At 54.7% G+C, this 27,255-nt stretch overlaps 1 protein-coding gene across 1 annotated transcript in view; it reads right to left on the bottom strand.

The window, feature by feature from the left end:
* Nucleotides 1–24,340, bottom strand: part of ACAP3 (ArfGAP with coiled-coil, ankyrin repeat and PH domains 3) — a 64,330-nt gene extending 39,990 nt beyond the window's left edge. The window contains exon 1 of the mRNA XM_084300383.1: nucleotides 24,268–24,340. Within this exon, the coding sequence (XP_084156509.1) occupies nucleotides 24,268–24,314 (47 nt within the window). The 5' untranslated portion in view covers nucleotides 24,315–24,340. The remainder of the gene's footprint in view (nucleotides 1–24,267) is intronic.
* Nucleotides 24,341–27,255: the final 2,915 nt, after the last annotated feature.

Here is a 27,255-nt window from a genome sequence, read left to right as displayed (position 1 = left end):
AAAGAGCTTCTTTCAGGTTTTTTTTTTCTTTTTTCCCCCCCTTTCAGCTATTTTTGTTCTCTGGGTTTGGAAGTCGTGTGCCTTCATGCATCACCCTCTTACTGCCAGATTCAATTTTTCCACTCGGTTTCTCCTTGCTCCTTATAGCTGGACACAATAACCAGCAAAAAAAAAAAAAAAGAGAGGAAGAGAGAAGAGAGAGAGAGATGGGTTTTCTGGGGTTGCTTTTCTTTCCAGGAAAGCAACAGCAGCCATTGTTTAATCTGCAGACATCAGCTCGAAGCTAATACAGCGAGGCAGCCTGGCAGCATGCTTCCTGCCAGAAGGTGGAGAGAGCATCTATAATTTACTCCCCATTTTTATCGGGCCCTAAGAAAAGGAGCGGCTATATTTGGCCTCCGTGTGGAGGAGGAAGGCATTTTGGGGTCTGGAATCCACGAAGGTACGAGCACAGTTGGCTGGGGCTAGGAGAGCGTGAAACTCGAGCTTTGTGTTTGCGGCGCGGGCTTGCTATAAAAGGTCCCGGGTGGCTGATGGCAAGGGCAGCGATCTTGGGGTCTGCTCAGCTCCAGGGCTCTGACGGGGATCCAGAGGCATCACAGGAGGCACGGGGGGGCATTTGGCCATGCTTCCAGGGACGTGGTGGGAATGAAGGCCTTGGGGAGATGAGTTGTGAGGCAGATGAGCTGTTACGTGCAAGACAAGAGGGGCTCAGCCCTCAACCAAGAGCCCAATTCCCACCCTGCAGCGTCTCCTCTGCTGCACCTCCTCTTCTTGCCCTTGGACTTGAATTTGTGAGAAGCCAATGGGCAAAATCTGCTGCAGGTAACAGTTCTGGCTCCCTTGCACACCAACTCACCGAACTCCCCCCCCAAAAAAAAAGCAACGTCCCCAGCACTGGGGCAGCTAAAAGCTGTGTGCAGTCACCTCCTGGCCGTGCGCCCTTGGCGTTTCCTGGTGCTGCGCTCCTCCTGCTGATGCTTTTCCAGGCCCTGGGCTATTTCCATCCTGCGGGAAGGGCAAACAACCCGCCAGCAAATCTGCGAGCTGCCGAGTGCAAGCCCTTGCAGCTGCGGGGCCGAGGCTCGAGTTTCCTTGCTCAGAGAAAGCCGCGATCCCGACCCCCCCGCCGCCCTGCGGGGTTTCCACGGGGGATTTTCCTTTGTGCTTTAGAGAAGCCGTTGGGGAGCGTGGTTTGCAGGCGACAAAAACCTCCCCCAGAAGCATTTGGGCATCCCCTGGGGAAAGGGATGCAAAATAATAATGATAATAGTACTAATAAACCTATCTGACTAGAGAACGGGGTCGGAGGCCTGCCGACTCTGTTATTATCATTAGCTGCCACCTAAGGCAGCCCTTGGCTTCCCCATTGTGTGTGTGCACGTTGTGTGTGTGTGCACAACAAAAAGGACTCTCAGGACGGGGAAAAGAACTAAAATGTAGCTCTAAATCAGGCTGCAAGGCCCTACGCTGTGTGTCACCCGGTGCTGCTCAACACGGGCTCTCCAGAGCTCGGGACAGGCAAGGGGAACTCCTCGATGTCCTTCCCGATGGCCCCAGCATCGATGGAGGCCCCTTATCACCGACTCCACGCCCCCGTATCGCTAATCAGAGGCCGAGAAACAAATCCTTCCCTCCCTCCCGGGAGTGTTTGGAGGATTGATTGCATGGCGGTGGCGAAACGCTCAGAGCCAGGAGCTGTAGGTGTGCGGAGCAGCTATTAGTATTCATTAAATCTGACCGGGTTCTGCTTGAAATGAAAGGGAAAGTGGTGTTTGCCTTGATGGGATTAGCTCTGCCCCTACCTAGACGAGGCCGGCTGGCACAGCCACAAGCCTTTCTCCTCCAAATCCTTCTTCCAGGATCATCAGCAGCCTGGCAGGGTCACCAAGAGCTGCCAAGCTTCCCTCCAGAGGAGCACTGATTTTAAAACAAGTTTAAAACAAGCTGAGCGCGTGCCTCCAAGGAAAGGGGGCCCGCAGGAGAAGATGGGATGTTATGCTCCACCTCCACATCCCTGCCTTCTTGCAAGCCTTATTTCTGGAGGTTTAAACTGAGGTGAGGTAAAAGCCACGCACTGCTTACGGTGGGCACTCTTTGGGTTTATTTATTTGGGACGTGCTGCAGCCGTCGCGTGGCGAAATGCTGCTGTGGGTGACCCTGCAGTGAGGGCGTCGGTCTGGCTTCCTTTTGCTGGCTGGTACCTTAAGATGCAGAAAGGAAAAAAATAAGGAACCTGACAAAGACAGCTGGCAGAGCTGGCCCAGCTCTAAAGCCAAGTCATTATCAGCCTCTTTAAATACCTCTCGGAAAGCTTCCGTGCTGCTGTGCCCTCTGGTACCCGCTGCTTTTCTGCCTTGCTTCAAAAAAAAGACGAATGCTTTGCATCTCCCAGCAGTGGGAGCAGCCAGCACCATGGCAACAGCTCCACGGTGACTGTGTCCATAGGAACCCTGCAACCGCACGGCTTCCAGCACAAAATGCAAGCGCCGTTTGCACGGCTTTGTGCATTCGCTCCTGGGACCGGTTGGGAGATAGATAAGAGGAGCCAAAGGGTTCTTAGGAATTGAGCAGAGCATGCAGGAAATGTGGGAGAGGCAAGGACCACGGAGCACTGAGGGTGGGTGGTGGCATTAAATGGCAGCGCAGGGTCCCACCTCTGCTGGAGCGGGGGCTGGAGAAGGAGGAGAGTCTAGGGGAGATGCTTCCTCTAGGTGAGGTGCTTCTTCTAGGGTTGAGATGCTTCCTCGAGGTCAGATGCTTCCTCTAGCTGAGATGTTTCTTCAAGGTGAGGTGCTTCTTCTAGGTGAGAGGGGTCGATGAGCACGGTGCTGCCGGAGCCCGTCCCAGAGGGGTCTCTGCAGGGGCTGCAGAGCTGCCCCGGGTGAGCTCGAATGCTCCAGCAGTGCCAGCCCATCCTGAACCAACCCTGAAGACACAAACGGAGCCTCATGTGCTTCCCTGAACCTTACGGCTCAGCTGGGAGCATCGAGGCACAGAACGGAGCTCATCGTGCTGAACCCCACCAGGCAAATGAGCACAGTGCCCGCTGCGTGCTGGTCCCAGTCTCAAACTGGACTCGTGTGGGAAGTCAGCCTAGCCCTGGGCTGGAGATGGCAGGGACAATAATTTGGGGTCAAGTCGTACCTGAGGCTTTAGAGGCTCAGCGGGTGATGGCCGGGCTAGCGAGCGCTGCTGCCATCTGCTTCTCCTTGCTCCTCCTCCGTTAGCTCTCCAAACCAGCCCTCGGCCCCAGCTGGGCACACGTGGGCCAGGCACAGCCCCGTTGTGCTCTGCGTTTCGAAATCAGCAGCCACACGGCTTCCCAGCCCCGCTGCGCACCGATTTCCAATCAAACCACCCTGCGTGTGCCAATCCTCAGCTCCTGCTCTTCCACCCCTGCAGCCACCCTCATCAAAACCCCGGGCTCTGATGAGGGGGAGCCCAGGAGGAGCAGCATGGACAACTGGAAGCTCTGCGTGCATCTGAGAGCGGGACCCACTGTGTTATTCTCCAGTTGCTGCCTGGGTTTCAGATGGTGGAAAGGAGCCGAAGTGCACAGCTCTGTCTCAGCACACGGACAGGGCTGTCCTCAGCTGTCCCACCGGTTCCCTCTTTCCTTCCAGAGAGGAGCCAACGCAGCTGATGTCCAGTCCCTCGGCCCTCAGAGTCTGTTTTCTTTCCTTCTGCAAGATCAGGACACGCTTTTGACCAAACTCTGCTGGGTGGAAGGAAGATCGATGACTTCAGAAACGCCTAACTCCTAGTTCAGAGCAGCGGCTCCTAAAGGAAGATGTTCATTTTTCTTCCTGCGGATCAATGGCGAAACTGCCTTCAGCAGCAGGATGGAGGCTGTGCAGATCCCATCCTTCTCATCCCTGGGGGGTTTCTGTTTCTCCTGGTGGTGGTTTGGATCCGGAGAAAGTGACAGTGAGGGAAATGCTCCTCCCTCAGCCCCAGAGCCTGCTGCTACTGCTCTTACCCATCCTTACCAAGCTTCTGAGCAGCCTCATTTCCTTCCTCGGGGGCTTCAGATGCTTGGGCAATGCAGTTTGTTCCCTACCCGCGTTGTGCACCACCCTTCCAGCGTCACGGCGAGCTCTTCCTGAAGCTGGAGCCGCGTGTCTGGGGAGATCACAGCACGAGGCTGGGCGTGAGGAGGCTGGGGACTGGGAGCAGGAGCCGGGGAGCCGGCGCTCCTGGGTCGCATCCTTACCTCCGGCAGTGCCTTGGCCCTCTCAGCACAAACAACTCGCTCCTTCCCTCGCTTGTCCCGTTTGGAAAAGGGTTCCAAAAAGCTTCCACAAGGAACTTCCCTTAATGACAGCTGCGCCCAAAGACCTTCAGATCAAAGATGCTGCGAGCAGATCGCTGATAACGTTTGCCGGAGATTTATTAACGCACCCCCAGCGACGACAAGTCAATCGCCCTGCCGAGCAGAAATGCTTGCTACAGTGCAAACGCTGACCTAGATTTTGAGTAATTACGCTGGAAACTGGCACATGTGATGCTTCTGCTCTCTGGCTTTTAAGTCAGCAGCACTCAGGAGAATCAAGAGCTGCCTTTTTTCACAGCTCTCCCCTTCCCACGGCCACTCCGTGTTTCATAGCGTCAGCAAGGCGAGGCCACAGCTTTCTTTCTCTTATTCCATCCCAAACTGAGGTCTGCTGCTCGAGCGAAAGCAGATTGCTTGCTCCACGCAGAATGAGGTCTGAGACACCTGACAGACCTGCAGTTTCCACTGAACAACACACACCAGCAGCATCTTACTGGCTTGAGGGAGTCGCAGCGAGCATCGGGATGTGAGATTCAGCACCTGGATTCACTAACGGGCTGGCCTGAGAGCACCACTTGTCTTTTTACATCCTTTACCTGCTTGGCTTTGGTCCACAGCTCCTGAGAAACCAGGGTTCTGCTCCCCAAAAGGGAGCCAAGCAGCAAGAGCTGCCCACCGAGCAAGCCACCGAGGCGGGTTAACATCAGGGCCTCCACTGACAAGGACTTGGAGGCAAAATGCGCCCCAGCTCCGATTTAAAGGTCACGCATACGCAAAGCCCTCGGGCAGGGGCTTGATTTTAGAGCTGCCTCTCACCCCCACCAAACTCAATGGGAGTTCAGGAGTGCTGAGCACACGCCGTGCCCCGCTCGGTGAGCTGGAGCAGCTTGCAGGAGTGAGGAAATGCCTTTGTGGAGCCAGTTGTGCTGGTACAGCCAGCAGGGCGAGCCAGGGCCGGAGATATGCCCAGCAAGGAGTTAAAGCGGGGAGGAAACGCTTGGAGCTGCCTCGGTGTCCCCAGCGGGGAGATGAAAGGGCTGGGGAGCCTCCTTCTGACATAGCAGGGATTAATCAAGGTTTTGGTTAGAAAACGAATCTGTCCTACACAAAATAACGCAGCCCTGCACCTGGCTGGTGGCTGTCTGGGCGGCAGGTAGACTCGGGGCTCACCATTTGCTAGAATTTCACAGAAAAAATGTTTTTGGGGAAAAAAAACACACCGCTGACAGATGTTAGGTGGATGCTGCTACGCCGCACGAGCCTTCTGCCTCGACCCAGAAATGGCCGGGCTGCAGATGCGTGCAAGATTTTGTTTAGTCTATCTCGGTTATTGCCACGGAGCAAACTTGGTGTTACCCCTCCATATCCGCACTCCCACCCCCAGGCACGGCCTGGCCCTGCAGCCTCCTTGTCCCTCGCCGGGCTCAGAAGTGCTTAATAAGAGAGAGAAAAGGAGGGACGGCGGCAAGAGAGCCGCACGGAGCAACTCAAACATTGCATTTCAGCAGCAGCGGGTGTCCCCTCGCTGCGGTGGCAGTGACAGACAGCCCCCGAGCCCCAAGCTCGAGCACCACGCACACTTTGGCCCTTGTTCCCACCGAGCTGAGGGCAGAGGAGCACACAGGAGCCATTCTCCCCCCTGCTCCCCGCGATGTCCCCAGCCCGCACCGAGGCTGAGCCTCGCCGCCCTGCTCCTCGCCCCGGCCTCGCTTTGCGCCGCCGGGCACGGTGCCGGTTGTGCGAGGCCACGTCCCTTCCTGAGCCCCAAAACACCCCAAAATGCCCCGATTTCACAGCAGCACAGCCACGAGGGCACACGCCACGGCCCTGTGGCAGACGGGGCTCCAGCCAAACCCACCCTCGTGCCAGGGTCGCCTCGTGCCAGGCTGCATCCCTGCCCCGTCGCATGGCACTGATTTGCTCGAGGCGCGACAGCGAGCTGCATGGAGAGGCCACGAAGGTCTCAGCCCGCCTTGTAGGAGCACACACGCCTCAAAACCACGGCTGGATGACGGCTGCTTTTCCAGAAACGTTGCTACCGAGGCATGAAGACAGAGAAGGAAATAATCGCTCTGCTTATCCAGCGGTTTTGGGCCTCGGGGATATCAGCCCCGAAGCATTAAGGACCGAACCCTCATCGCAGCCTCCATCAGCACAGAAATTGGGGCGACTTTCTGCCATTTCTGCCCTGCAGAGCACGAAGGGCTGCAGGAAATCAAACTGTTGCATGGCAGAGAGCTTTTAGGGCTGAGAAACAAAACCTGCCCTTTGTGCTGGGGTAGCTGCTGTTCCTCCTCCTTGCTCGCTCTCCGTGCGTACGTATTTCCGTGTGCCTGCCTTTGGAACTGCAAGGGCCGAGCGGTTCTGGGAGGACAATGTCTGGAAAGGTTTCCTCCTAGTGCCAGAAGAAACAAACGTCTTACACGAGAGATATTGGCCGGGGGGCGTGGGGTTGCTTTTGGACTGGGTTCTGAATATCTTTTCGCTCCCCTCCTCCCACTCCCTTTTTCTTCTCTGATTCACAAGGAAACCACAAAGCAAACTCAGGCCTGAATGAGACTTGTTTTTGTGAATGTTCTGGCTTTCTGTTAGGACATTCGCTTCCACCCCCACTCTCCCAAACCCTCTCATTTCTACCAGCCCAATAAATTCAGCAAGCTTCCACCAGCGTGAACACAACCAGAACCTGGCCTGGGGTTTAAGGACCACTGCAGGAGCCCCGGGAGTCACACCGACACCTGAAGGCAAACACAAATCCTCTCCTTTGGTCTGATGCTGCTTAACTTGGTTTAACTTAACCTCCACACATTCTTTCAACACCCTGACCTCGATGTGAGGACAGAGACATGACCACGAGCCCGGAGTCCGTCTGTTCACACCCTAATTAATTCCCTAACCGACAAAGACCGTAGGAAGAGCTCTGTCAGTCCCCATTTACAAGGTGTGAGCATTCGGCGTTGCAATAATCAGCAGGAAAGCCTGAAGAAACTTCTGACAAGCTCTGGATATAGCTGATGAGTTACCAAACGCTTCCTTTCCCTGCGAAGCAGGTTCTCCTGCTCGGGGCTGCGTAGGAGTGATCGCACATCAAAGCCCGCCGGCTGCGTTGCTTATGCAATCAGTAGGGCCAAGAGTTACCGCGCTGCACCGCCGCCTTCCTGAAGCCTTCCATTAAATGTAGAGTTTTCTGGAGAAAAATGTATTTTCTGAACGAATGCCTTAGCATTACAGAGTGCTGATTTATCAGAGTGAAGCGTTTCATGGGACGGTGTTGGGACCAGGAGCAGTCCATCATGGAGGGAAGAGCTGCACTGACCTTTGCTGCCTCCACACCTTTGCAATCCAGCTCTGCTGCCTCTGAAGTTCCACGACGGGATCTGAACCCGGCTGGAAACGCAGTGACGGCTTCCAAATGAACAAAATAAAAAGCCTTTGGAGATGCATGTCACAGGAGGGCTGCCCTGTGAATTGGCTCCGCGCTGCAGACCCACCTGGCGCACAAACGGGGCTGGCGACCGATTCCTGGAACAGGAGCTGGCAAGCACGAGGAGGATTTCACACCCTTCCTCCCGTGAATGGGGAAGAAGCATTCAATTAGGAGCCCTGCCTATTCCTTAATCATTTCCTTTGTGTGCGTGGTTATTAATATCTTCACATGCCGAGTCAGGCCACGGGCTATGTTTTTCTGCAGGCATTTTGGCTACTCCTTAATGCTTGCAAAACACACGCGGATGCCACACCCTCTGCAAAGCAGGGGAAGAGAAGGACACTGGTTGGCATTCCTTGCAGCAGCACCTGCATTCTGCAGGCATACAGAAACCCCTACATATCTGAGGTTATACAATGCCATAGAGAAGAGCCCCTCGTACCTGCAGTGAGTTTTAATAGGTGAGGCAGGTAAAGAGCAAGGGAAGGAAACCGAGGCACGGGAGCAGGAACGTGACCCAAGGAAGTCAAAGCAAAAGCACGGTGCCCAAACCAACAGCAGAATGAATCCTCCCGATCCCTCAGCACTCTGCACTGCCTGCCGGATACTTCCAAATCTCTGTAAAAAAATAAAAGGTGATGAACGGAAGCAAGCTGGAAGTAATATGTCTTGCCCTGAAATTTGGGAAGGAAGCCAGATGTTCTCAAGCTGGTACATCATGGTCCCAGCAAGGAGCTTGCACACGCAGGGTGGCAAAATGATTCAGGCAAGGCTGGGAAGAACCAAATTCCCTGCCTACCTTGCACCTACCACGTCTGGATTTGGGCCTGTAAGAAGGAAACGGGTGGAGAAATGATGGGTCTGCGGCCTCTGAGAGCAGGTAGGCTGTGTTCAGAGAGCCTGACCTACGCACAGCTCGTGGGGGAACCTACAAAGATCCCCTTGGAAGTGTTCCCCGCACTGCCTCGAAAGGCCCAATGGGTCTGACAGATGAGGGCACGTCACAGTGAGATTGTGGGGTCCTGGATGAGCTGTCCCGGCCAGAGGCAGGCCCAGGAGCCAGGGTTCACGTGGGGAGGAGTGCCTGGCTTTCATTTGAGCCTGAGTCAAGGCCAAGCCACAGCCCTGGATTCTCAATCCCTGAGATCACGCAGGGCTGAGCTGCAAAACAACCGACAGAAACCTCGTCGAACCCGGTGACTGTGACACACCAACCGACCCAAACGCCGCTCCGTTCGCCCTTCCATCCGACCCCGAACCAAAGGGGCTCTAATTCAGCACTTTGTACCCCAAACCATCTCACCTCACCACCTAATGCTCCACCGGGGCTTTGGCCTCCACCTCAGACACCGGGACGAGCCAAGGGCGCTACGAAAACACCACACGTTCCTGGAGGATGTGCAGCAATAACAGGCGCTATCCCGGTTTCTGTGTCCTTTATCTTTGCATTTCGGAGGCTCCCTTTGTGCGGTGAGTGCTTTGTTTGCAGCAGAAGGGCAGGTTGGTGCTGCTCGCTGGCCAAGTCTTCGCTGTGGCCTTCGCTCTATTTCGCAGCGGGTTTCTGCACATTCAGACCATCTAAAATAAAAAATCCTCTGCACGGAGAAAGGGATGGCTGCTCGTTGGGTTTGATGGCACAGACCCGGGGCTGTGCTCTTGCACAGACCACGAAAAGCTCCACGAAACCCAAGACCTGCTGCTGCTGATCTGCGTTTCCCTTTCTGCTCACGAGTGACAGGGCAGAACGCCGCTCCTGCCTCGCATTCCTCCGAGCCCACAGGAAGCCGTAAATCAGACGAAAAGCATAACAGCCAGGGAGGACTCGCAAAAGGCCAGACACTAGGATGGGCCGAGGGGCTGGGGAAAGGGAGCAGGGAACCTGTCAAAGCGGCCCCAAAGCCAGTACTACCCCACGTCTCCACCTCAGCTGCTCCAAGGCATGGGATCGAGGGGAAACTGAGGGTCAGGGCACCTGAAGTTCTTCCCCTCCTTCAAGGAATACATCCATTCATCTGTATTTATATCCTCCGTTGCTTTCCAACCCCTCCGTTGCCTCTCCTGTAATTGCAGAATAAGAACTAAAAACCTTTAACCAGGAGAGGGCTAAACCCTGCCAAGCGTCACCCTGAAGGGGAGCCGTGGGCTGGGACAAAAGGCTGAGAAGAGCCGGGGTTTGGAGGCAGTGAGCGGGTAGCACTGGGTCTGGGAGGCACAACTTGCTTTAGCTGTCGGTGTTTGCAGTCTGGGGTGCTCCAGAAAGACCGTGCAAAGCCACTGCGACCTTCAGGGACATGAGCACGATGGCTGTTGGCCTCCAAGAAGCCTGGCTCTGCTGGGAGCAGGACCACAGCGCTGCTGCCTGCCCCTCAGGGCAAGCAGAGACTTCTCCTGGCAGTGAAACAAGAAAAAAACAAAACAAAACCACCCGTTAAGCACAGTGAAACAATGCAGCCTCGGTGTCCTTTGCTGGCTTGTTGTGGGACTTTGGATGACACAGGAAACTGTGGTTGGCTCGGTTTAGCTTTGCAAAGAGCCTGCTACAGCTCTGCATCCTCGCTGAGCGACCTGGTGGACAGCCAGGTCACGGGAAGCAAATTGCCTGGGACGCGTCCCCGGCTCCGCGATGGGACCAGGTGGGATGCTAATTCCACGCTCGGGTCTGATCCATTTGTGCAGTGCTGGCTGCTACCTGTTCCTGTAACCACTTCAGTGCAGCCTGCAGCTGTTTTGCTCTCGGATCACCAGCTCCTGCCACACGCTAGCTGTGTTCTTCCTCTTGCTTCCCTCTTTGGCGAACCCGAGGGGTTTATTTCCTGCAGCCCTGCACATCTCCCTCTGGAAATCGCTGGCTCAGTCTGAGGTTTAAGCAGTGCCTTGAACAAGTGAGAGAAAACCTGGGTAAAAACAGATTATGCAAGGCACTCACATTTAAGTCGTTTTAAACGAACTGAATTGCTTTTATTACCTTATCCGAGGCTCGCGTTATGTTTTGTAAATAGCAATTCGTTTGCTGTCACTCGTGTGAACTGAGGAGCGTGGAGGGGATTTTGTTCAGTGTTCAAACGCATCTGTCTTTGGGATAAACTGTACCAATTGCTTAATGGAGAAAATGGCAAGAGAAGGGCTGTTTTTAGCGGGTTGAGTCTCCTATTTTTGTTCTGGGATAATGGAATAAGCTGTATTTCTAATCTTGAGTAAAATCTCTCTGCAGATGGCTCGAAGCATGATGCAGATGTGGAAGGCCAGGGCAATGCCCTTTGATCCCAGGAGCAGGAGAGAGTTTCCTGCCCTAAAAAACAGAGGTAGGGCAGCAGAAGCTGTGCTGCTGTAAGTGAAACTGAAATGCTTACGAGATGCAGGCTCCTCGTCCCTCTCCTCCTTGCTTTACTCGCACTTGGTTTACCCAAAGGCTCCACTGAAAAAATTCTTTGCCTTTTTGGGCTCGACATCTGCTCCAACCCTTGAACTTGTCATCAAATCCACCAGCTCCAGCTCCTTTCTGCTGGAGAGCTGCAAGAAGCTGACTCGGCTCCGAGCTCCTTGCTGCACGGTGGGGTTTGTTGTACCCTCTGCTAAGAGCCAGCTCCTGCAGCCAGCACGTGCCACCAGCCCGTGGAGACGAGCAGCCCGAGGTGGTCTCAGCCCAGCTTTCGAACGCTACAAGAACCTCCGAGAGATAAACAATTAAAATATGCATTAAGACGTGAAGAACAGCTTGCTCACATTTGGTTTTCACTGGGATGTGAGCACAAAGCACTGCCTGGCAGGGGGGATGTCGGGGCAGGCAGTTCCCATCGGAGTCAGATGGGGAGCACGGACAACAACAGCTCACTGTAAGCATTTTTCGGTCCTACACTTGAAAACCATGCAGTCACAGCATCCCAAATTCCCGATTTTGCCTGCTGGCGAACATAAATATTACTTGCAAATAAACACAGCAGAGAGCCAGAGCTGAGCCCTCACTTAAAGCTTTTCCCGTTAGTCTAAACTTTTTTTTTTTTTGTGCAGCCTTCTCTGCAGTTTTCTCGCTACAAACCTCCTGCAAAGAAAAAAAAAAAAGATGTGGTGAAGATGGTGATGTACAGTTAAACGAGCTCGGTCACGACCCTTTACGCTTTGCTATGTTCAGGGCAATTGCAGCAGAGCGTGGCTTCATTCTCGTGTGGGGAATGGGATGGCTTTAACGGGACAAAGCCATCAGTCCTCAGTTAGTCGCTGGCATTAGACACAGGTGGAAAAACGATCGGATATTCGCTGATGACGTTCCTTTTGATCTGGGGACGATTTCATTTCTGACTCATCTGGTATTCCCTGAAAATCTTGGCGTTGATATGAAGAGTGCTGTGTCATCTCAGGCGAGCGTGACGCTTCTCTTCTGCTTTGGAGCTCGGGGGGGAATTTGTCACGAACATTTTTTGAGCTTGGTTCGCTCCCCGACCGTGGAAGGTTTGCCCTGCCTGGTAAGCGGGGAAACCAAAGGGGAATTTGTACCTTAATTACTTCCCAGCTTGGGCATTTGGTGGTGGCTGGGAGTGTGTTTGATGCTCTTGAGTGCACTGAACCCACCGGTATGTTCTGTTGCTTGCCTTTGACATGCCAACATGCAAGAAAAAAGGATGAAGGCGTCGCTTTCCTGCACTTCTGCTGCCAACCCTCTGTCGTCGAAGCCCTCCTTCGGTTTACATTTATGTAAGATGTTTTCCTGGTATTCCGTGCTTTATTTTGGTGTCTTTTCAAGGAGGCTAGATGTGGATACCCAGTCCCTTCAAGCAGTTTCCAGTACGTCTCCTCATGGGTTCAGTGCCACTTAGCTGAGCTCTAGCTTTGGCAGTCATGCTCATCATGTTTTGTACATGTTTTGCACGACCAGCAAAGCATCCCATTCTTCATCTGAACCATGCTAAATGTCAGTTTATGGCTCTTAAACTCCTGCTGAGTGGCTGGAGGTGTATGTTTAGACAGAGTTTTGAAGCCAGATGAATAAGACTTCATATTTTGGTTGCACGGTGCTCCGCAAACGCGAAATTAGTGCAGTAATGTTTAGCAAAAACTGGCACTGTCTGTCTTCGAGAGCCAGACAATGACAGATGTGGCTTTAATGCACTCTGCTACGTATACACAAGGACAGGCTTCTTCCAGCACTGCTTCTCCTTCACGTTCAAAGGACCAAAATGCCTCTTAGTATTTAGGAACGTACCTGAGTTTATTGAGTACTTCTCCATTCACTGAATAACTGCTTCCTGGCAGCTGGTCTGAGCTCCTGGAGAACCGAGGCACTAAGCAACGCGATCTATCGGACCTGCTCTGAGAAGGGCATCAGATTAGATGACCTCCAGAGGTCTCTTCCAACCTAAATTACTCTGGGATTTAATGGCTTAAGGACGAAATCTCCCCTTAGCTCCTTTAATGCACTCCTTATGTAATGTATCTCATGATAATAGGTTTCCCCCTCAGCTTCCTTCCCTTTTGTAACCCACAGCCAAGGGTTGGAGGAGACGGCAGCACCTTGAGCATCTGGCTCTCTCGCTCCAGCATCTGGCTTTTCCCCGTCCAGCCCTGCCTGATGTGCAGATGAGAACTCGCACATGAAGCAGAGAGGAAGCGCGGTGCAGGCGGCAGTTTTCTGCTCACCACTCGTCGTTCCCTCCCCTGGGGGGGAAATGCTGGCTGCCGTTGCAGCAGCCCGTTTCCTACCTCTGCCCACAGCGCTTGGGCAGCTTCTGAAATGCTGAAACCAAAGGGAAGCAGCCCTGTGATGGCCCAGCATCTCCTTCCGATCCTGCTAGCAGCCCGCAGATGTCTGCTCAACCTCTGGTAAAACCCCCGGGGAACAGCTACTTCTCCGGGGCTCCACAGGCTGACAGTAAATCAAAAAAAAAATAAATAAAAATAAAAGCCACCACCCTACAGGCACAGGGGGTTCTCAGCTAACCTGGTTTGTTATCGGACACCTCCGTCCTGAGCCTGGTTGGTCACAAAGGAAGCCGTGTGGCTGCAGGGACAGGTAAGCACCTTCCCCTCATCACTTCTTACTAAAACAAGCACAAAAATTCCTTCCAGCTCGGACCTGGCACTTTCTGTTGCACAACTTGCCAACTCCAAGAGGCATCGACACCACCTTAAACTCATGCTACAAAATTCTGCTCATTTTCACAGCACTGAGCACTCCCTGGCCAGTTCCCAGCCAGCAGGACAGGCGCTCATCCCAAGGATGGCAGAGGCCACGTAGGAGGCAGCCAAGCAGAGCCCCAGGTCATTTTTAGTGCCCACTCTCTCTGCAGCATCCTCCCTCCTTCTTAATTAGTCACCGAGGAGCTCTCACCAGGCATGAATGCAAGGAGAAATACCCCAGCCATGGAAGAATCCAAAGGTGGAAGCTGCTCTGTGGCAGTTACCTGAGGCTCTCTGTTTTGCAGCTTTGTTCTTCGTGCTGATGAGAGCTCAGCACCATTTCTGCTGACAGCCAGCAATGCTTCTGGCTGCCAGACGGAAGGATCTCTCCCTTTCTGTTCCAAATATTTGCTTTGCAGAAGATGTCAGCTGCAAAACTGGTGAATGTTCTTCTTCTTAAGCGTGCAGTAGATCGTAGCACCCCGTCCCTAATGCACTTCAGGAAAAGCAGAGGAAGAGAGACAACTCCCTGCACTGCCATCGGCACGGACAGCTGCCCTCCTGCAGGCCAGCACTCTCCAGGCCCCTGTGAGCAGCACGCGGTGCACTTCAGTTCCTGGAACATCACCCAGAAAAAGCGTGCAGGCTTCTCCTCAGCACCCATTTGTGGCTCCTGCTTTGTGCTGAGCTGGCCAGCTGTTTGTCGAGAGCAGGGAACAAGAGAGGTAACTCGCCTTATTGGAGCCTCTGGAGCTAGTTCTTCCATCTGGCAAGCTCCAGGAGCAGGACCCAAGTGAGATGCACGCCCAGGGCCAGGCATGGTGATGACCAAGCGTCGGCCACCCTCAAGAAATCGTCAGGTCGGGCGTTTGCACTTCCCCATGAGGGATGGTTTGTGTCCTCACGCTTCGATTCAGCTCGCTGAGTGACTTCAGAGCAGCAGCGCCTTGTAATGCTCACCAGGAACCATTTCCGAGCGCATGGGTTAAGCTTTTGCAGTGCCAACATGGGAATTGCAGCACGACTGCGTACGGCATCCCGCCCTCCCCCAGCACTGCCCGCTCCTTGTTCCTTTTCTCTCCCCCTCCCCAGGGCCTTGGCTCTCCACGGAGCTCCCCAACCCCTCCGCTCCCTTTGTCCCTGCCTGAAAGGCTTTTCCTGTGCTGCTGCCTGCCAAAGGCACCAGAGGTCTCGCCCTGGCTGGCAGCAGAATTGCTGGGGGCACCGAGGGAGGGTCCTCGCCCCTTGCTTCGCCCCGGAGAGCTGGGTGCTGCTGGCACCCTCCAAATCTTTCCCGATGGCAGGACTTTTACCAGCTGCAGATTGCTTATCAGCTCCCCGTGGGCAATCCCACGTCCATGGGGTTTCAGCTAACAAATCATCCTTGCAGGGAGGATCTCATCGTCCTGCTGCGCACCCGATGCCATCTTGGGCCATGCCCCGGAGATAAGGGAGGAAATTCCCCAGCCCACACAAAAAAAAAACAAGCGTTGGGGGTGGAGGGAACCACCGGGCAGGAAATGGGGACCCAATGCTGCTTGGAGCAAAAAATTAATAGGTTCTCTGTGCTGGATCATGTGGTCCAGGCAAGGGAGAACAAAGTTGGCATTGTAGGGTCCAGGGCTCAGCAGCAGAAAAAGGATCGAGGCACAAAGTCAAGGGTCAGAACAACAGCGGGCAGCCCTGCAGGGCTCCCAGATACCCGTCCTCCATCCTTTCCCTCCGTGGGGACTGGAAATCCAGCTAGAAACCTCAAACCCCTCTTGGTTTCACCTTGCACGTCCCGTCTCATCCCATCAGCACTGCAGGTAGGGCAGAAATGTGGAGCACCAGAAGCGCGGGGAGAGGCCAGGCACCTTTTCAAAGGGCACTTCCCCAAATCCCATCTCCCCTGGGTGGGACAGAAACTGCTCTTTTACTGTCACCTTCCCAGGCTGCCCTATTAAAGCGGGAATAATCGCGGTGAGCACCAGCGAAGATTAAAGAGGAGCCCAGAGGCTCCAGCAGCTTGGGTTGAGAGGAGCCTTTCCCAGCCACCACCTGACACAATTTATCGGCTTGGAGCCTGCCGGTGTCTCGGTGCCGTCGACTTTGCTGCTGTCCCGTGGCTTTTTTGTGCGTTATCTCTGCATGTGGGTGAGTCAGTGGGACAGCAAGAGCCAGCGTTTGTAGTCCCAGCTCCTCAGCTCCTCCTGGCCGCACTGCTTTCATGGTTTCATGACGCCCCAGGAGCGCTCCAGGCAGGTGTCGCTCTCCAAATCCAGCTTGTTGCCTTCTCCTTTCCAGCGTCGGGCTCCGAAATGAGGGCAGCCTGCAGCCCCCGCAAGGAGGGGAGCCGGGAAGGGTGTGGGAAGGGGAAGGGGAAAGGGAAGGGGAAGGGGAAGGGGCCTTCTGCTGTGTCAGCGCTGTCCCCGCGGCCGTTTCCGACATCCTGGGGCGAGGTCGCGGGGTGGGGACAAATCCACATTTCCTGCCAAAATCTGGGTTTAGCGGGGAGGACAAAAGGGTGGCGTCCTGCAAAGAAACCGAGCGGTGGGAACCGCATTGTCTCGGGGGTGCTGGAAGGGAGAGGGAACGGCCACATCCTGCAAGGAGCTGCAGGAAGCCCACCTGAGCCCAGCAGGGCCGCAGCGATGCCCCGCGGGCATTCCCCTCACGTGCGTGGGCATAAAGGGACCTCAAAGCAAGCCCCGAGGGCATCCACCCGCATAATTCCCTTTGTCCTAGGAGCACCGACAGCCCCCCTTCAGCTGCTCCCCGTGCCCGTGGAGCCACGCTTTGGGGAGCTATAAATATCTGTCGGATCTGCACGCGGAGGGAACTGTATTTTCGGCCCGCCGCTCGGCGATTCAGCAGACACAACCATATGTCTGTCTCCTCTGCGTGGCGTTAAATAAAGGCTGCCACAGCTGCTCGGATGCTGACAAAGGACTGCAAGCTGTAGATTTGGCTCCGCGTGGCTCTGAGCGCACGTCCGTGGCGGCCATTCAGCTCCGTTTCCCCCCCATAAAACATCCTCCTAGCAATGCACCCAGCCCCTGGACACGCTGCGCGTGCGCTCACAGCCGTGTTCATTTGTGTCGTTCCTCCTAACGAAGAGCAAGAAGCTCATTAAGCCCTGCTGCCGGGTGATGAAGCAGAGCGGGCACGCAGAGGAGGGGTCATCTCCCTCCCCGATATTGGATAATCCGTTTAGCCTGCGCCACTTCGTGCTTATTTAGGGGATGAACGAGCGCTGCGCTGCGGGGCGGGCCACCCGTGAGCTCTGACGTCAGGCCACGAACGTGCTGCTTCGCCTCCGCGCCATTCCCCCCCATCGCTCATTTCACCCCAAAAAATTAAGCGTTGGCTAACCGCGTCGGGGCACGAGGTCGGAGCTGGGGCAATTTGGTATTTTCCTCGTTTGGGAGCTCGGAGGAGCGCTCGGCTCCTGCAGTAACACGTGCAGATTACTCACGGCTTCTTCGACCTGCGCCGGCGTTGGCTCACCTGGTTTGTCGGGGCAGATGCCTGCATGCCTGGGCTCTGCTCACCCGCACGGGGCCAGCGGCAGAGCCAGTTTCCCCACCGCCTAGCTGCCATTGCAAAACCGATCGGGGATGATCAGCCCCGGCACAAACAGCCCCGAAAAGAGCCTTTTCTGAGCCCTCTGGAGGAGCACGGGCTCCAGGAGACCCTTCCCTCTTTCTGATGCCGGAGCAGAGGCAGGAACACCTTTTCCCTCTCTGCCAGCAGCCCACACAAGGGGCAGAACATTACACACGATGCTTTTCCCATGGCCAGCCACGATGGGAGCTGTGCCTGGACGCGGTGAGGCTGCAGGAAATCAGCCTCCACCCTCCCGGGCCACAGGAATAATTATTATTCAGCATCCCAGCCCTGCTCCCAGCCCTCTGGGGTCCTCCAGGGAGCGGGGCTGGCAGCTCACACCGCAGCTGCTGTGCACACAATTCACCTCCAGGCAGATACACCACCTCCCGGGGCTGTGGTTAAGCCGTGGCCTCCATCCCCTTGGCCTGGGACCGAGACACATTTGCCCAGTGCTCCGACACCCAGGGCGTGCTGCAGCTCAAACTCCTGGCCTTGCTTCCAAGATCTTAACAGAGCAGGCTCGGCAGTGCCTCAGAGAAGAGGAAGAAGCAATTAGAGAGCTACTGGCAGGTAAAAACCCCAACCTTCTGTGCTGGCCAGGATGCCTGCCTCCCCCTCACCCTCCAAGCCCGCAGTTGCAGGTCAAAGAGCTCGTGCTTCCTCTTCCTTCCCGCACAGAAGTTTGCACGGTGTGGAGTCAGCACCGAGCTGATTCTGCCTTCTTTTTTTTTTCCTGCTTTTTCTCCACCCCGTTTTGAAACAAGCCTTGCAGCAGGCAGGAACCCCCTGATCATTCCGGGAGGAGCTAGCAACCTGTGCGTGCACCAAGCACTTGGGGAACAGCAGCCAAGAATCTCTACAAACGTCTGAAATCAGCACACAGCCCTCAGAGCTGCAAGCAAGCAGCACCTCGGCTCCAGGGATATACGACCTGTCCCCAAAATTCAACCACACGTGGACTGCAGGGCTGTTTCTAGGGCTCTTTTCTTCATCCCAGCTACCCGGACTCCCCAAGCCAGCAGCAGTCTGCTTTTTTAAGCAAAGCCAGTGCTGGGAAGCCAGAAAACCTCATGGTTGCATTGGCTTTCCTGCTGCAACAAATTAATGCTGTGGCTGAAATTTCAGTGTTATGAAAGCAGGGTTTAAAGAGACCGCCGCCTGCTCAGAAGAGCTTGGGATTGCAAAGCTCTTGGGCTTGCTTTGCTTTCCTCCCTCCCTGTCCCTGCTCTTGCAGTGCCCCTGGAGAACAGGGCAGTGTAGGTGGCTTCGCGTCGTGATGTGGTTGGGCATTTCGGGCACCTCGAGGTGCAGCAATTAACGCTATCTTGTCCTACAAAGACTCCAGGAAGACGCAAGCTGGTGGGGACACCGGCTGTGGCACCGGCCCCACGGATCTGCAGGAGGGCAGCCAGGCTGTGCACCACATACCCCAGCACCTCAGCTTCCTTCTCAGCTTCCTGAGCTTCAGCGGTGTGTGAGGCAAAGGACGCGGAGCTATCCCTTGGCGCCGCAGCTCGCCGGCTGTGCACTCACACTCGTTCCAGCAGGAGCCACGCGGCCGTCCTTCGAGGGCCAGGACTGGAAGCTGGAGGCGCTGCGTGGTGCCAAGGCGACCTGCAAAGCTCGGCTCCTACCACGTGTGGCACTCTGCGAGGACGAAGGGATGGCTCTCCCACGGATCGGCCCAAGCGCACGGATTAGCTGGCATCAGCATCTCTCCGCCGCGTTACCTCTGGGGCTAATTCCCCCCTTCCACCACAGGCTGATTGCTCTTTTGTTTTGACCCCCTGTAGCAAGCTCTGCCGACCAATTTGCAGCCCTCTCACATTCCTTATTACAGCCAGAGAGCTAGCAGCTGGGGAAACTCTGACCTCGGCTTTCTCGGTGGCTTTTGGCCATCCCAGGAGGCAAAGCCACTCTCAGCATGTGAGAGACAGAGCTCGCACCCGGCCAAACTTCCGTGGGATCACTCAGAGCTTGCTCCTCACACTTATCTCACGGCAAGCAGAAGAAGGGCTGGGGAGAGAGAAAAATGTCAGAAGAGTGACTGCAGAGGTGATTTGCATTCCCCTGCAAAGCCACGCGCATCCCAGGCAGCAGAAGGACACGGAGAGGAACAGCTACTGAAAAGGAAAGCAACTTCCAGCTCCCACGCTGATCTGTCAGACAACCAGAAACATTTCGGTTTGCAAACGTCCTCTCTAAGCACAGTCACACAGCAAAGCACGCTCCACGGGGGTCATTAAGCTAATAAAGACAACTTGCCAAATTATGGAATACCAAAATTCCCCTCGTCTGTGTGCTACACCATGAAATTTGTGAGCCCTATCTCCCAAGAGCAGGCTCAGATACCACATTTTGGACTCTAATGCTATCCACTGCAAGCTCCCAGCTTCTATCTTCTGCCAATTTTATCCTGGCAACCACACAAAAAAAAAATTCCCTCGCTGATTTGGGGCGTTGGGATGAAGCCGTGGGGTTCCAGCTTCAGACCCTCGGCCCTTTGGGATACTCTGCTCGTGCCGTTCACAAGTCAAAGCTGCTCAGGAAACTGCCTGCCAAAAATCTGGCACGAAATACCACTAAGGACGCCAACCCAGATCTCAATTGAGTTCTCACCCCGGCAATTCTCCGCTCCCTGGGGATTCTCCCTGGCGATGACTGAATAAATGAATAACCACCTTCAGATCTGCCCGCACTAACGCCGGCTGGACTGCAGCTTTTCCTTAGCACTTCAGGATTCCCAAGGCAGCTGTGATATCAGGGGGCCTCAAATCAAGGGAATTTTGCTCCCATATGCTACCACGAAGTCTCACTGCGAGTGGAAAGCACCAGGCTGAGGCACAGATACTCGGGGGCTGGCCAGACACACGGACGGGTGAAACGGGGAGCGCATCTCACGGCTGCGAGAGGAAGCAACTCGACGCTGCCACCTCTGCTGTGACTCTTCCCTGCGCGTACTTCAGGCCCTGCGACTTCAGAAACGCAATGGCAAAGAGTGAGAAATGGAGTAAACAGATAAAGGCAGGAGTGATGATGGATACAGACTGATAGTATCTGCTCTCTCGTGCATGTAAGGCAGCGCTGATGGTAATTGTACTCATTAGGCTCCGATTCAAAGAGAAGCTCTCTGTGGGCGTTATCTTCTTGCAACTGCAGTCGGTAGCAGGGCTCCTGCTTACATAAGGAGCCTTGTGTAACAAAAAACAAGTCCAAATCAATGCCTGTGCTCTTTTTGCTCACCTGGGTTTAGTTAAGCAGAGGAAGTCTTTCGGTGGCCACTCTGGGTGTGATTTCAATTTGCTTTTAGGTGACTTCAACCAGTAAGGCTGGCTGCCATCAAGCTGCATGTCAGGGGTGTGCAGAGGCAATTAACACCAGCCGAAAATCACACAAGCTCTGAAGATCTTTCTGCAGAGGCCTTCACTACCACATGCTCACACAGCACGGACGCCTTCAAACTGGTTACGCCAGCTCTAAGCTCCTCTAACTCAATCTGTTATCAGAGCCAGCAAGAACACTTTGAATAAGTGCTCTTAATTCTTCCCATTCTCTCTGAAACACCCTGGTGGGAGTTAGGAAGCCTTTTCTCAATGCATTTGCTTTTCTTTCACTTTCTTTTCCTCTGGCACCTTTCAAGGAGCTGGAATTCCTTGCCTGAATTTCCCCCTGCCTACCGAGAGCCATGAGATCATGCAGGCAGTGCCCTCAGCCAGGGCATGGACCTGTTCTGGTGGAGCTTCTGCCTCACTGCCAGGTTTTCTGTCCCTCCCAAGAGGCGCAGAGGTCCCTCGGTGGCCTGGCTGGATGCCCACGGGGTGCTGCTGCTGCTGGCTGGCCCCTGGGGTCGTGGCAGCCACAGGAGGTCCTCACGAGAAGACGCCAGCGGCTGAGAGCACACGGAGCCCGCTGGATCCCCTGCCCTTGCAGCAAGTAATAGTGTTGGTTAATAGCAACGGCACCGGCGGCGCTCGGTGAGGACATAACCGCTTATTTCCCTCCCCCGTGGGAATTACCACAGAGACATTTGGGGTTTCCTACCCGCAGAGCGCTGCAGCCAGGCCTGACCCCTGCGATTTGTTCCTCCCCTACCCTCGTCCTCCCGAGTGCTCCTCGCACCCAGGTCCGGCGTCGATGTCCCCGGCTGTCCCCAAGTACCACGAGCATCTTTTCAGAGCCAGGAGGGGACAAAGCTGGGGGCACAGCTCAGGACCTTGCCCAAGGCCATCCGTTTCACAAAATGTGCTCATGGTAGCACAGCAAATCCACTCAGCACGGGGCTGGGCAGCAATGGGGTCATCGCTGCATCACCCCGAGGGCTGGAGCCAGGCAGAAACGGGTTCCTAGATTTCCCAGGCTACTGCTGCTAACCAGAGGGCTCCGGGGAGATGAAAGCCACGGCACGGCCGGGTTGCATTCAGATGTGCTGGAACTGGTCTTACAAGGTACTTACATTTGTTTACTGGAACAGCATCTACGTGTCTCTACAAGATGCCCAAGAGACGTCAGGTTCCCTGCCAGCCTGCAGACCTGCACGCAGCTAAGGGGTGGAAAAGGAAAGTTCCCTTCGCAGCAACTGGGCCCTGCGAAGTAGGAGGCTGGGATGGATCGCTGCATGGCGACTGCTGCGTTGGGTGTTTTGAGGTGTGACTGGATCCGATTGCTAACGTAGACTTTAGTTTTAGTCGCCTTATTATGGGATGCCTGATACAGAGTGTGTTTATTCTGTGTAATCGTTTGGTGTTTCTTTCTTTCCCCTCTGTACAACGACCCGGTCATCCCCAGGGCTCAGCACTGAGGGGAACGAGGCTCTTGCAAACCACGACACAAACTCTCTCGGATGAGGACCGCGATGGGAAACCCGTTTCAGTTCTTGCCTCATCCCCAGAGCCTTCCCCTGGCAAGGGACAGGTCACTTTACCTGCTGCTGTCTCAGTCTCTGCTGAGGAGGTGGGCAATGTGCTACCTTTTCTCTCCTCGTTTCTATCTACATTTTTATACGGTGCTCATTTTGCATGGTATTTTAGGTTTTGATAGTTGTAAGCTTTTAGGGATGCATTAGTAAGCATCTCTGCCCCATGCTGGGAAGAGAGCCTGTCCCTGACACATCAACAAATAATTGTAACAGAACTAATTAAAGACTTGGGAGGAAGAAAAGTACAGCAGGAGACTAAACCCTCTACCCCTTGAGAAAGTCTGAAGAGCTGTATTTTGGTTTTGGTTTTGCTACAGGCCTGCAAATGTCAGTACTTTGTCACTGTTTCAAGTGGTAGTGGTTACAAATTCCCCTGCTACACACACTACAGCCCTCCTGAACCCTCCAGGCTTCCTTCTGCAGCCTAATCTCTTGTTCTCCCTGTAGCAGGCAGACTGTGTCTAGCCATTGGGGAAATAGTTCATAATTCCGGGCTTAAATAACTGCCTTTTGATAAAGGTCCAGCGCAGCGCTCTGAGGGCTGGTTTGTTTTTACGGATGGAGCAGACAGAGCAGAATGATGCTGCCTGCATACTAAGAAACTTGGCCCCGAGCCCACGCGCGCGCACCAAAGGCAAAATAAATAAATAAACATCTCAATCAATCCTGACGTCAGCGGGAAAAGGGTCACTGCCATGTGGAACCAGACATCTGGACAGTGAAGTCACCGCGCTGGAAGGATGCCACCGAGCAGTTCACATGCTCGGCAGCACAATGGGATAAGATGACAGTTAAAAAAAAAAAGGAATAAATTCTGATTGATGCTGAGCGAGCATCGGTTTAAAGACGGAGCTTCATACCTCCTGCAAACCTGTCCATGCGTCTCACTTCTTCCCCAGAAAAAGCTCCCAGGACAGCCAAATACGACCAGCCCGTCACCTCCCACGGCACTGGCCTTTACACCTTCACAAACAGCTCTGGAGCAAGCAAGAGCAGGCTCTCAGCACTCAATTAAAATTAAAACGCGGGGAGGACCCTTCTCCCAGCCCTGCAGATCCCATAGCAGGGGGGAAATTCGCCCCACAGGCGGCACTTGCCCAGGTATTTGCGTTACCTGCAGCTGCACACAGCCACACGCAGGGCGATTGCTGGGAGTCGCCCCGGCACCAGGCCACCGCAGCCTTTTGTACGGAGCTCGCATTCCAGGAAATTATTTTTAAACGGGAGGAAAATGCAAAACCTTCCGCTTAATAAACAAAAGCGTTCGGAGAGGCTGCAACGAGACGCGGTCTGCGGGGAAGGGGAGCTCCCTTGGTACCTCTTACCCCTGCCCACACGTCCAAGCAACTTGCTTCTGCCGGCTATTGTCTCTTCCCTTCTGTCCCCAGCCAAGCAGGGGATGGGAAGCAGCAGATCTCCAGCTGTGGAAGCTGCCAGCTCCCTTTCCGAGCAGCAGCACACCCTGCCCCATCCCAACACCTTGCCAGGATGCTCCTGGCATCCGCACCCAGGCCGTGGAGGCTCCTCTCCAGCCGGGGGCATCGTTGTGAGCACCCAATTTGAAGGCAGCGCTGCCAGGCTGGGGTCTTTGTGTTGGCAGAGCCCGGATCCCTCCTTCCAACCCGCTACAAAACCCCCCCACCCTCCACGAGCTGCGGCTGGGAGCGCTCGGAAAATGTCCGCGGCTCCCCGGGCTCTCCTTGGGTGCTCGCTGGGTGCTCGCTGGGTGCTCCTTGGGTGCTCCCTGGGTGCTCCCAGGGGGGAGATGTCTCCAGCCGAGCTCCCCAGCGCTGTTCCCCGGCAGGAACCCGCTCCTCGGAGCGGCCCCGGCGGCGGCTCCGCATCCCCGGCGCGCCGAGCGCAGGGGTCCCCCCCCCTCTCCTTAATTTCATTTTTAGGGCGACGCCGCCTTCTCCCTCTCCACCAAACCCAAATCCTCGGGCTTACCGGAACCGGGGCGAGTCCTTGATGCACTCCTCGAACTCCACCGTCATCCTGGCTGCTCGGAGCTCAGCGGAGGAAGCGCATCGCCCGGCGGCGGCGCAGCAAGGCGCGGCTCAGCGCCCGCCCCCCCGCCGCCACCGGGAAGGGCCGGCCGGGGGGCTCCCGGGCAGCTCTTCCAAAAGCCGGTCCCGGCTTTTTTGCAAAGCTCCCGGGGGTTTGCTCAACCCCAGGGGGGTTTGGCTACCTCCTAGGGGTTTGGCTACCGCCGGCGGGTTGCGCAGCTTGCGGGGGTTGCCCGCTTCTAGGGGGGTTGCGCAGCGCCCGGCTGCCAAACGCTTGGTTTCCCCCCGCTAAAGCCTTCCCAAAATCCCAGCCCCAAAAGGATTGGAGCCCTTCGTCAAGTCTGGCAGGCTCAGGGCTTGCCCGTGTCCCTGGGCACCCCCTTGGGCCACCCTCTGGGTGAAAAATCTGTGCCTGCCACCCAGCCCGAGCCTCCCCTGCGGCGGCTGCACGCCCGCTCCCTCGGGTCCTACCGCTGGCCACCGAGTCGTGCTAATTCAGTGCTTAAACATCATTTCTGTCCAGAATGATCTTGATTTTTTACAAAAACATTCTGCTGAATCTCAAGAAATCCCCTATTTAAAAGATCAGCTACCAAAGGGAACGTTTTCTCAGCTCAAGACTATACAAGCTGTAAGTCTTCCTATTTTTTTCAAGGTTTCCTTATTTTTTCCCCAGCTTGGGACTCCAAACAGATGCTGGAGATCTCCAAATGACCAAATAGGCAGAAAACTACTAAAAAAATAAACAGCCAGCCAGAGGTGCAGCCCCCCAGCTGCACATAGGGTTTGCCACCACGTTGTGGGTGCTGCAGAAACAGATCGACCTGCACAGGATGCACGCAGCAATCCCATACCAGGAGTGTCAAAAGGATTGGCACCGATCCTGTTACAGCTTAATCTAGTTTTTAATTTTCTGCACACCGTGGATTTGCTGCTGCCATCAGCCATGCAGGAAATCTGCAGCAACTCCGCCGAAGCCAATGTAATCACGCAACATCTGGGCTTGTGGGTCCATGGGAACAGATGACATTTGCTGCAGGACATGGCAATGTAATGTGGCATGGATAAATGAGACTAATTACAATGAGCTTAGTTTGGATCCTCCACCCATCGAGCACCGCACAGAGAACAGCATAAACTGCACCAGTCACTGCAAGTCTTGTAGGAATTTAAGGCTGGGAAGTCCCCAGAGTGCAAATCCCCGTGTTTTATGAAAATGCCTTCTGCGTAATATGGACCTGAACTAAAACCAGAAGTGAAATGAACACTGGGGCCAGGCGCATCTGTCACAAAATGTCACATCGAGGCCTTACCTCAGCCACGGGCAGCGCCAGGATGAAACGAGATGAAGGAAGATGCTCAGTGCCATTTCCATACAGACTGCAGCTAAGACTCACCTCTAGGCCAGGCTCTTGTTCCTGTCTGAGCTCCCAGACCTGCTTGATTTGCCAGCCCCAGTCCGGAGTATTGGTGTGCGAATAAACGTCTGACATTGTTTAACACAAACCGGAGGGCTCTGAGGAGCACAGAAGGCATCTGCTTGGCCGATCAGCTCGGTCCAGCATGGGCAAGGTGACCTCTTGTGGCCTCTGCTTTACCTTGTTTTCCATGAACGTCCACTCAGTTCATTTTTTCTCTTCTCTGTCTCTTCCAGCACAGACGAAGGCATGTGGACGTTTCTGCCCCTGTGTGCATGCACAGGCTCGGGGATTGGGAATTGCCATCCTCTTCAAAGCTGAGATTCATCAGTTTTGTTACAATGGAGCCTGGATGCCATTGTGAGAACTGAAAGCACGCTGGATTTTTCCATTCAAAACAGATCGCGGATTTGTGCGAGGTGCCAGGGATTTTTCTGTCGCGCTGTTTTGCTCTTTCTTTATACTGCTAGGGTATTTACTGTGCATGCAGATGTCGCACCTCAGTATTTTATAAAGACGAATAAACATTTTAAAATACACAACACAGTCACGAAGAACATCTGCAGCCCCTGTTTATCACTGTCTTCCCCTATTTTTGTCACTGTAGCTGTAATTTACCCAAAGCAATGGTAGCCTGAACACATCTTTTCATAGGCAGGCTGAAAAAGACAAACGCAGGCCTACCTGAAATGTCTGCATATTTTTTGGTTTTGTTTTTGTTTTTTTTTTTTTTTTTTATGGGGATTTTGACACAGATATTGGCAGATTCGGGAACGGCTTCACACAGGGTGGGTTCAGAACATCAGAGCCATGGAGTCAACAGTCCCACCCCAAAAATAACGCAGGGAAGGAGAGCATTGAGGACCAGTCACCAGGCGTCACCTTGTACACTTCTTGCCCCAAAAACCTTTCATTTTTCTGTGGGGGCTATTCCTTTTCTGGCACTTTTTTGACGTGCTTTGCTGACTCCTGGGGTGACCAAACCCCCCTGAACTATGCTCGGGAATAGCCCCAAGGGCTCAGCTTCCATCATCAGGCAACAAAAAGGAGACAAATAAATAAATAAAGTTCAGAAGGTTTCTAAAAAAGAAGCAAATAAATAAGAGAAGCTCTCTCAGACGGCTTCTGACAGCGAATGCTGAGGCAAACGAAGCCACTTAAGAAACGGCAGTCACTCTGTCCAAGCTGGAGAGCAGCTGAGCAGCCAAGGCGGAGGATTTCCGAGGGTTTATTCCCTCACCATCACCGCCTGGGCCCTCGGGGAGCCGCTCAGGGACTGAATTTCTCTGAATTTCCCCCTCGCTGCAGGGGGACGCGGGGCTGCAGCGCCCTGTGATGGCGGCCGCCTCCCGCCACAGCCTCGCTGAGGCGGCGCCGGGCGGCGGCGGCGGAGCATTGCCGAGCCCCGGCCGCTTTCCCCCGGCCCCTCGGCCGCTTTCGAGCAGCTCCGAGGCCTCAACAAGGCCCGGAGCCGTTCCCTGAAGGCCCCGGTGGCGGAAGCGGGCGCTGCT

This window comes from Netta rufina, assembly GCF_964035555.1.
Source record: "Netta rufina genome assembly, chromosome: 22".
Lineage (NCBI taxonomy): Eukaryota > Metazoa > Chordata > Aves > Anseriformes > Anatidae > Netta > Netta rufina.
Note: the sequence above shows the minus strand (reverse complement) of the source record. Positions and strands in the feature narration are given on the sequence as shown.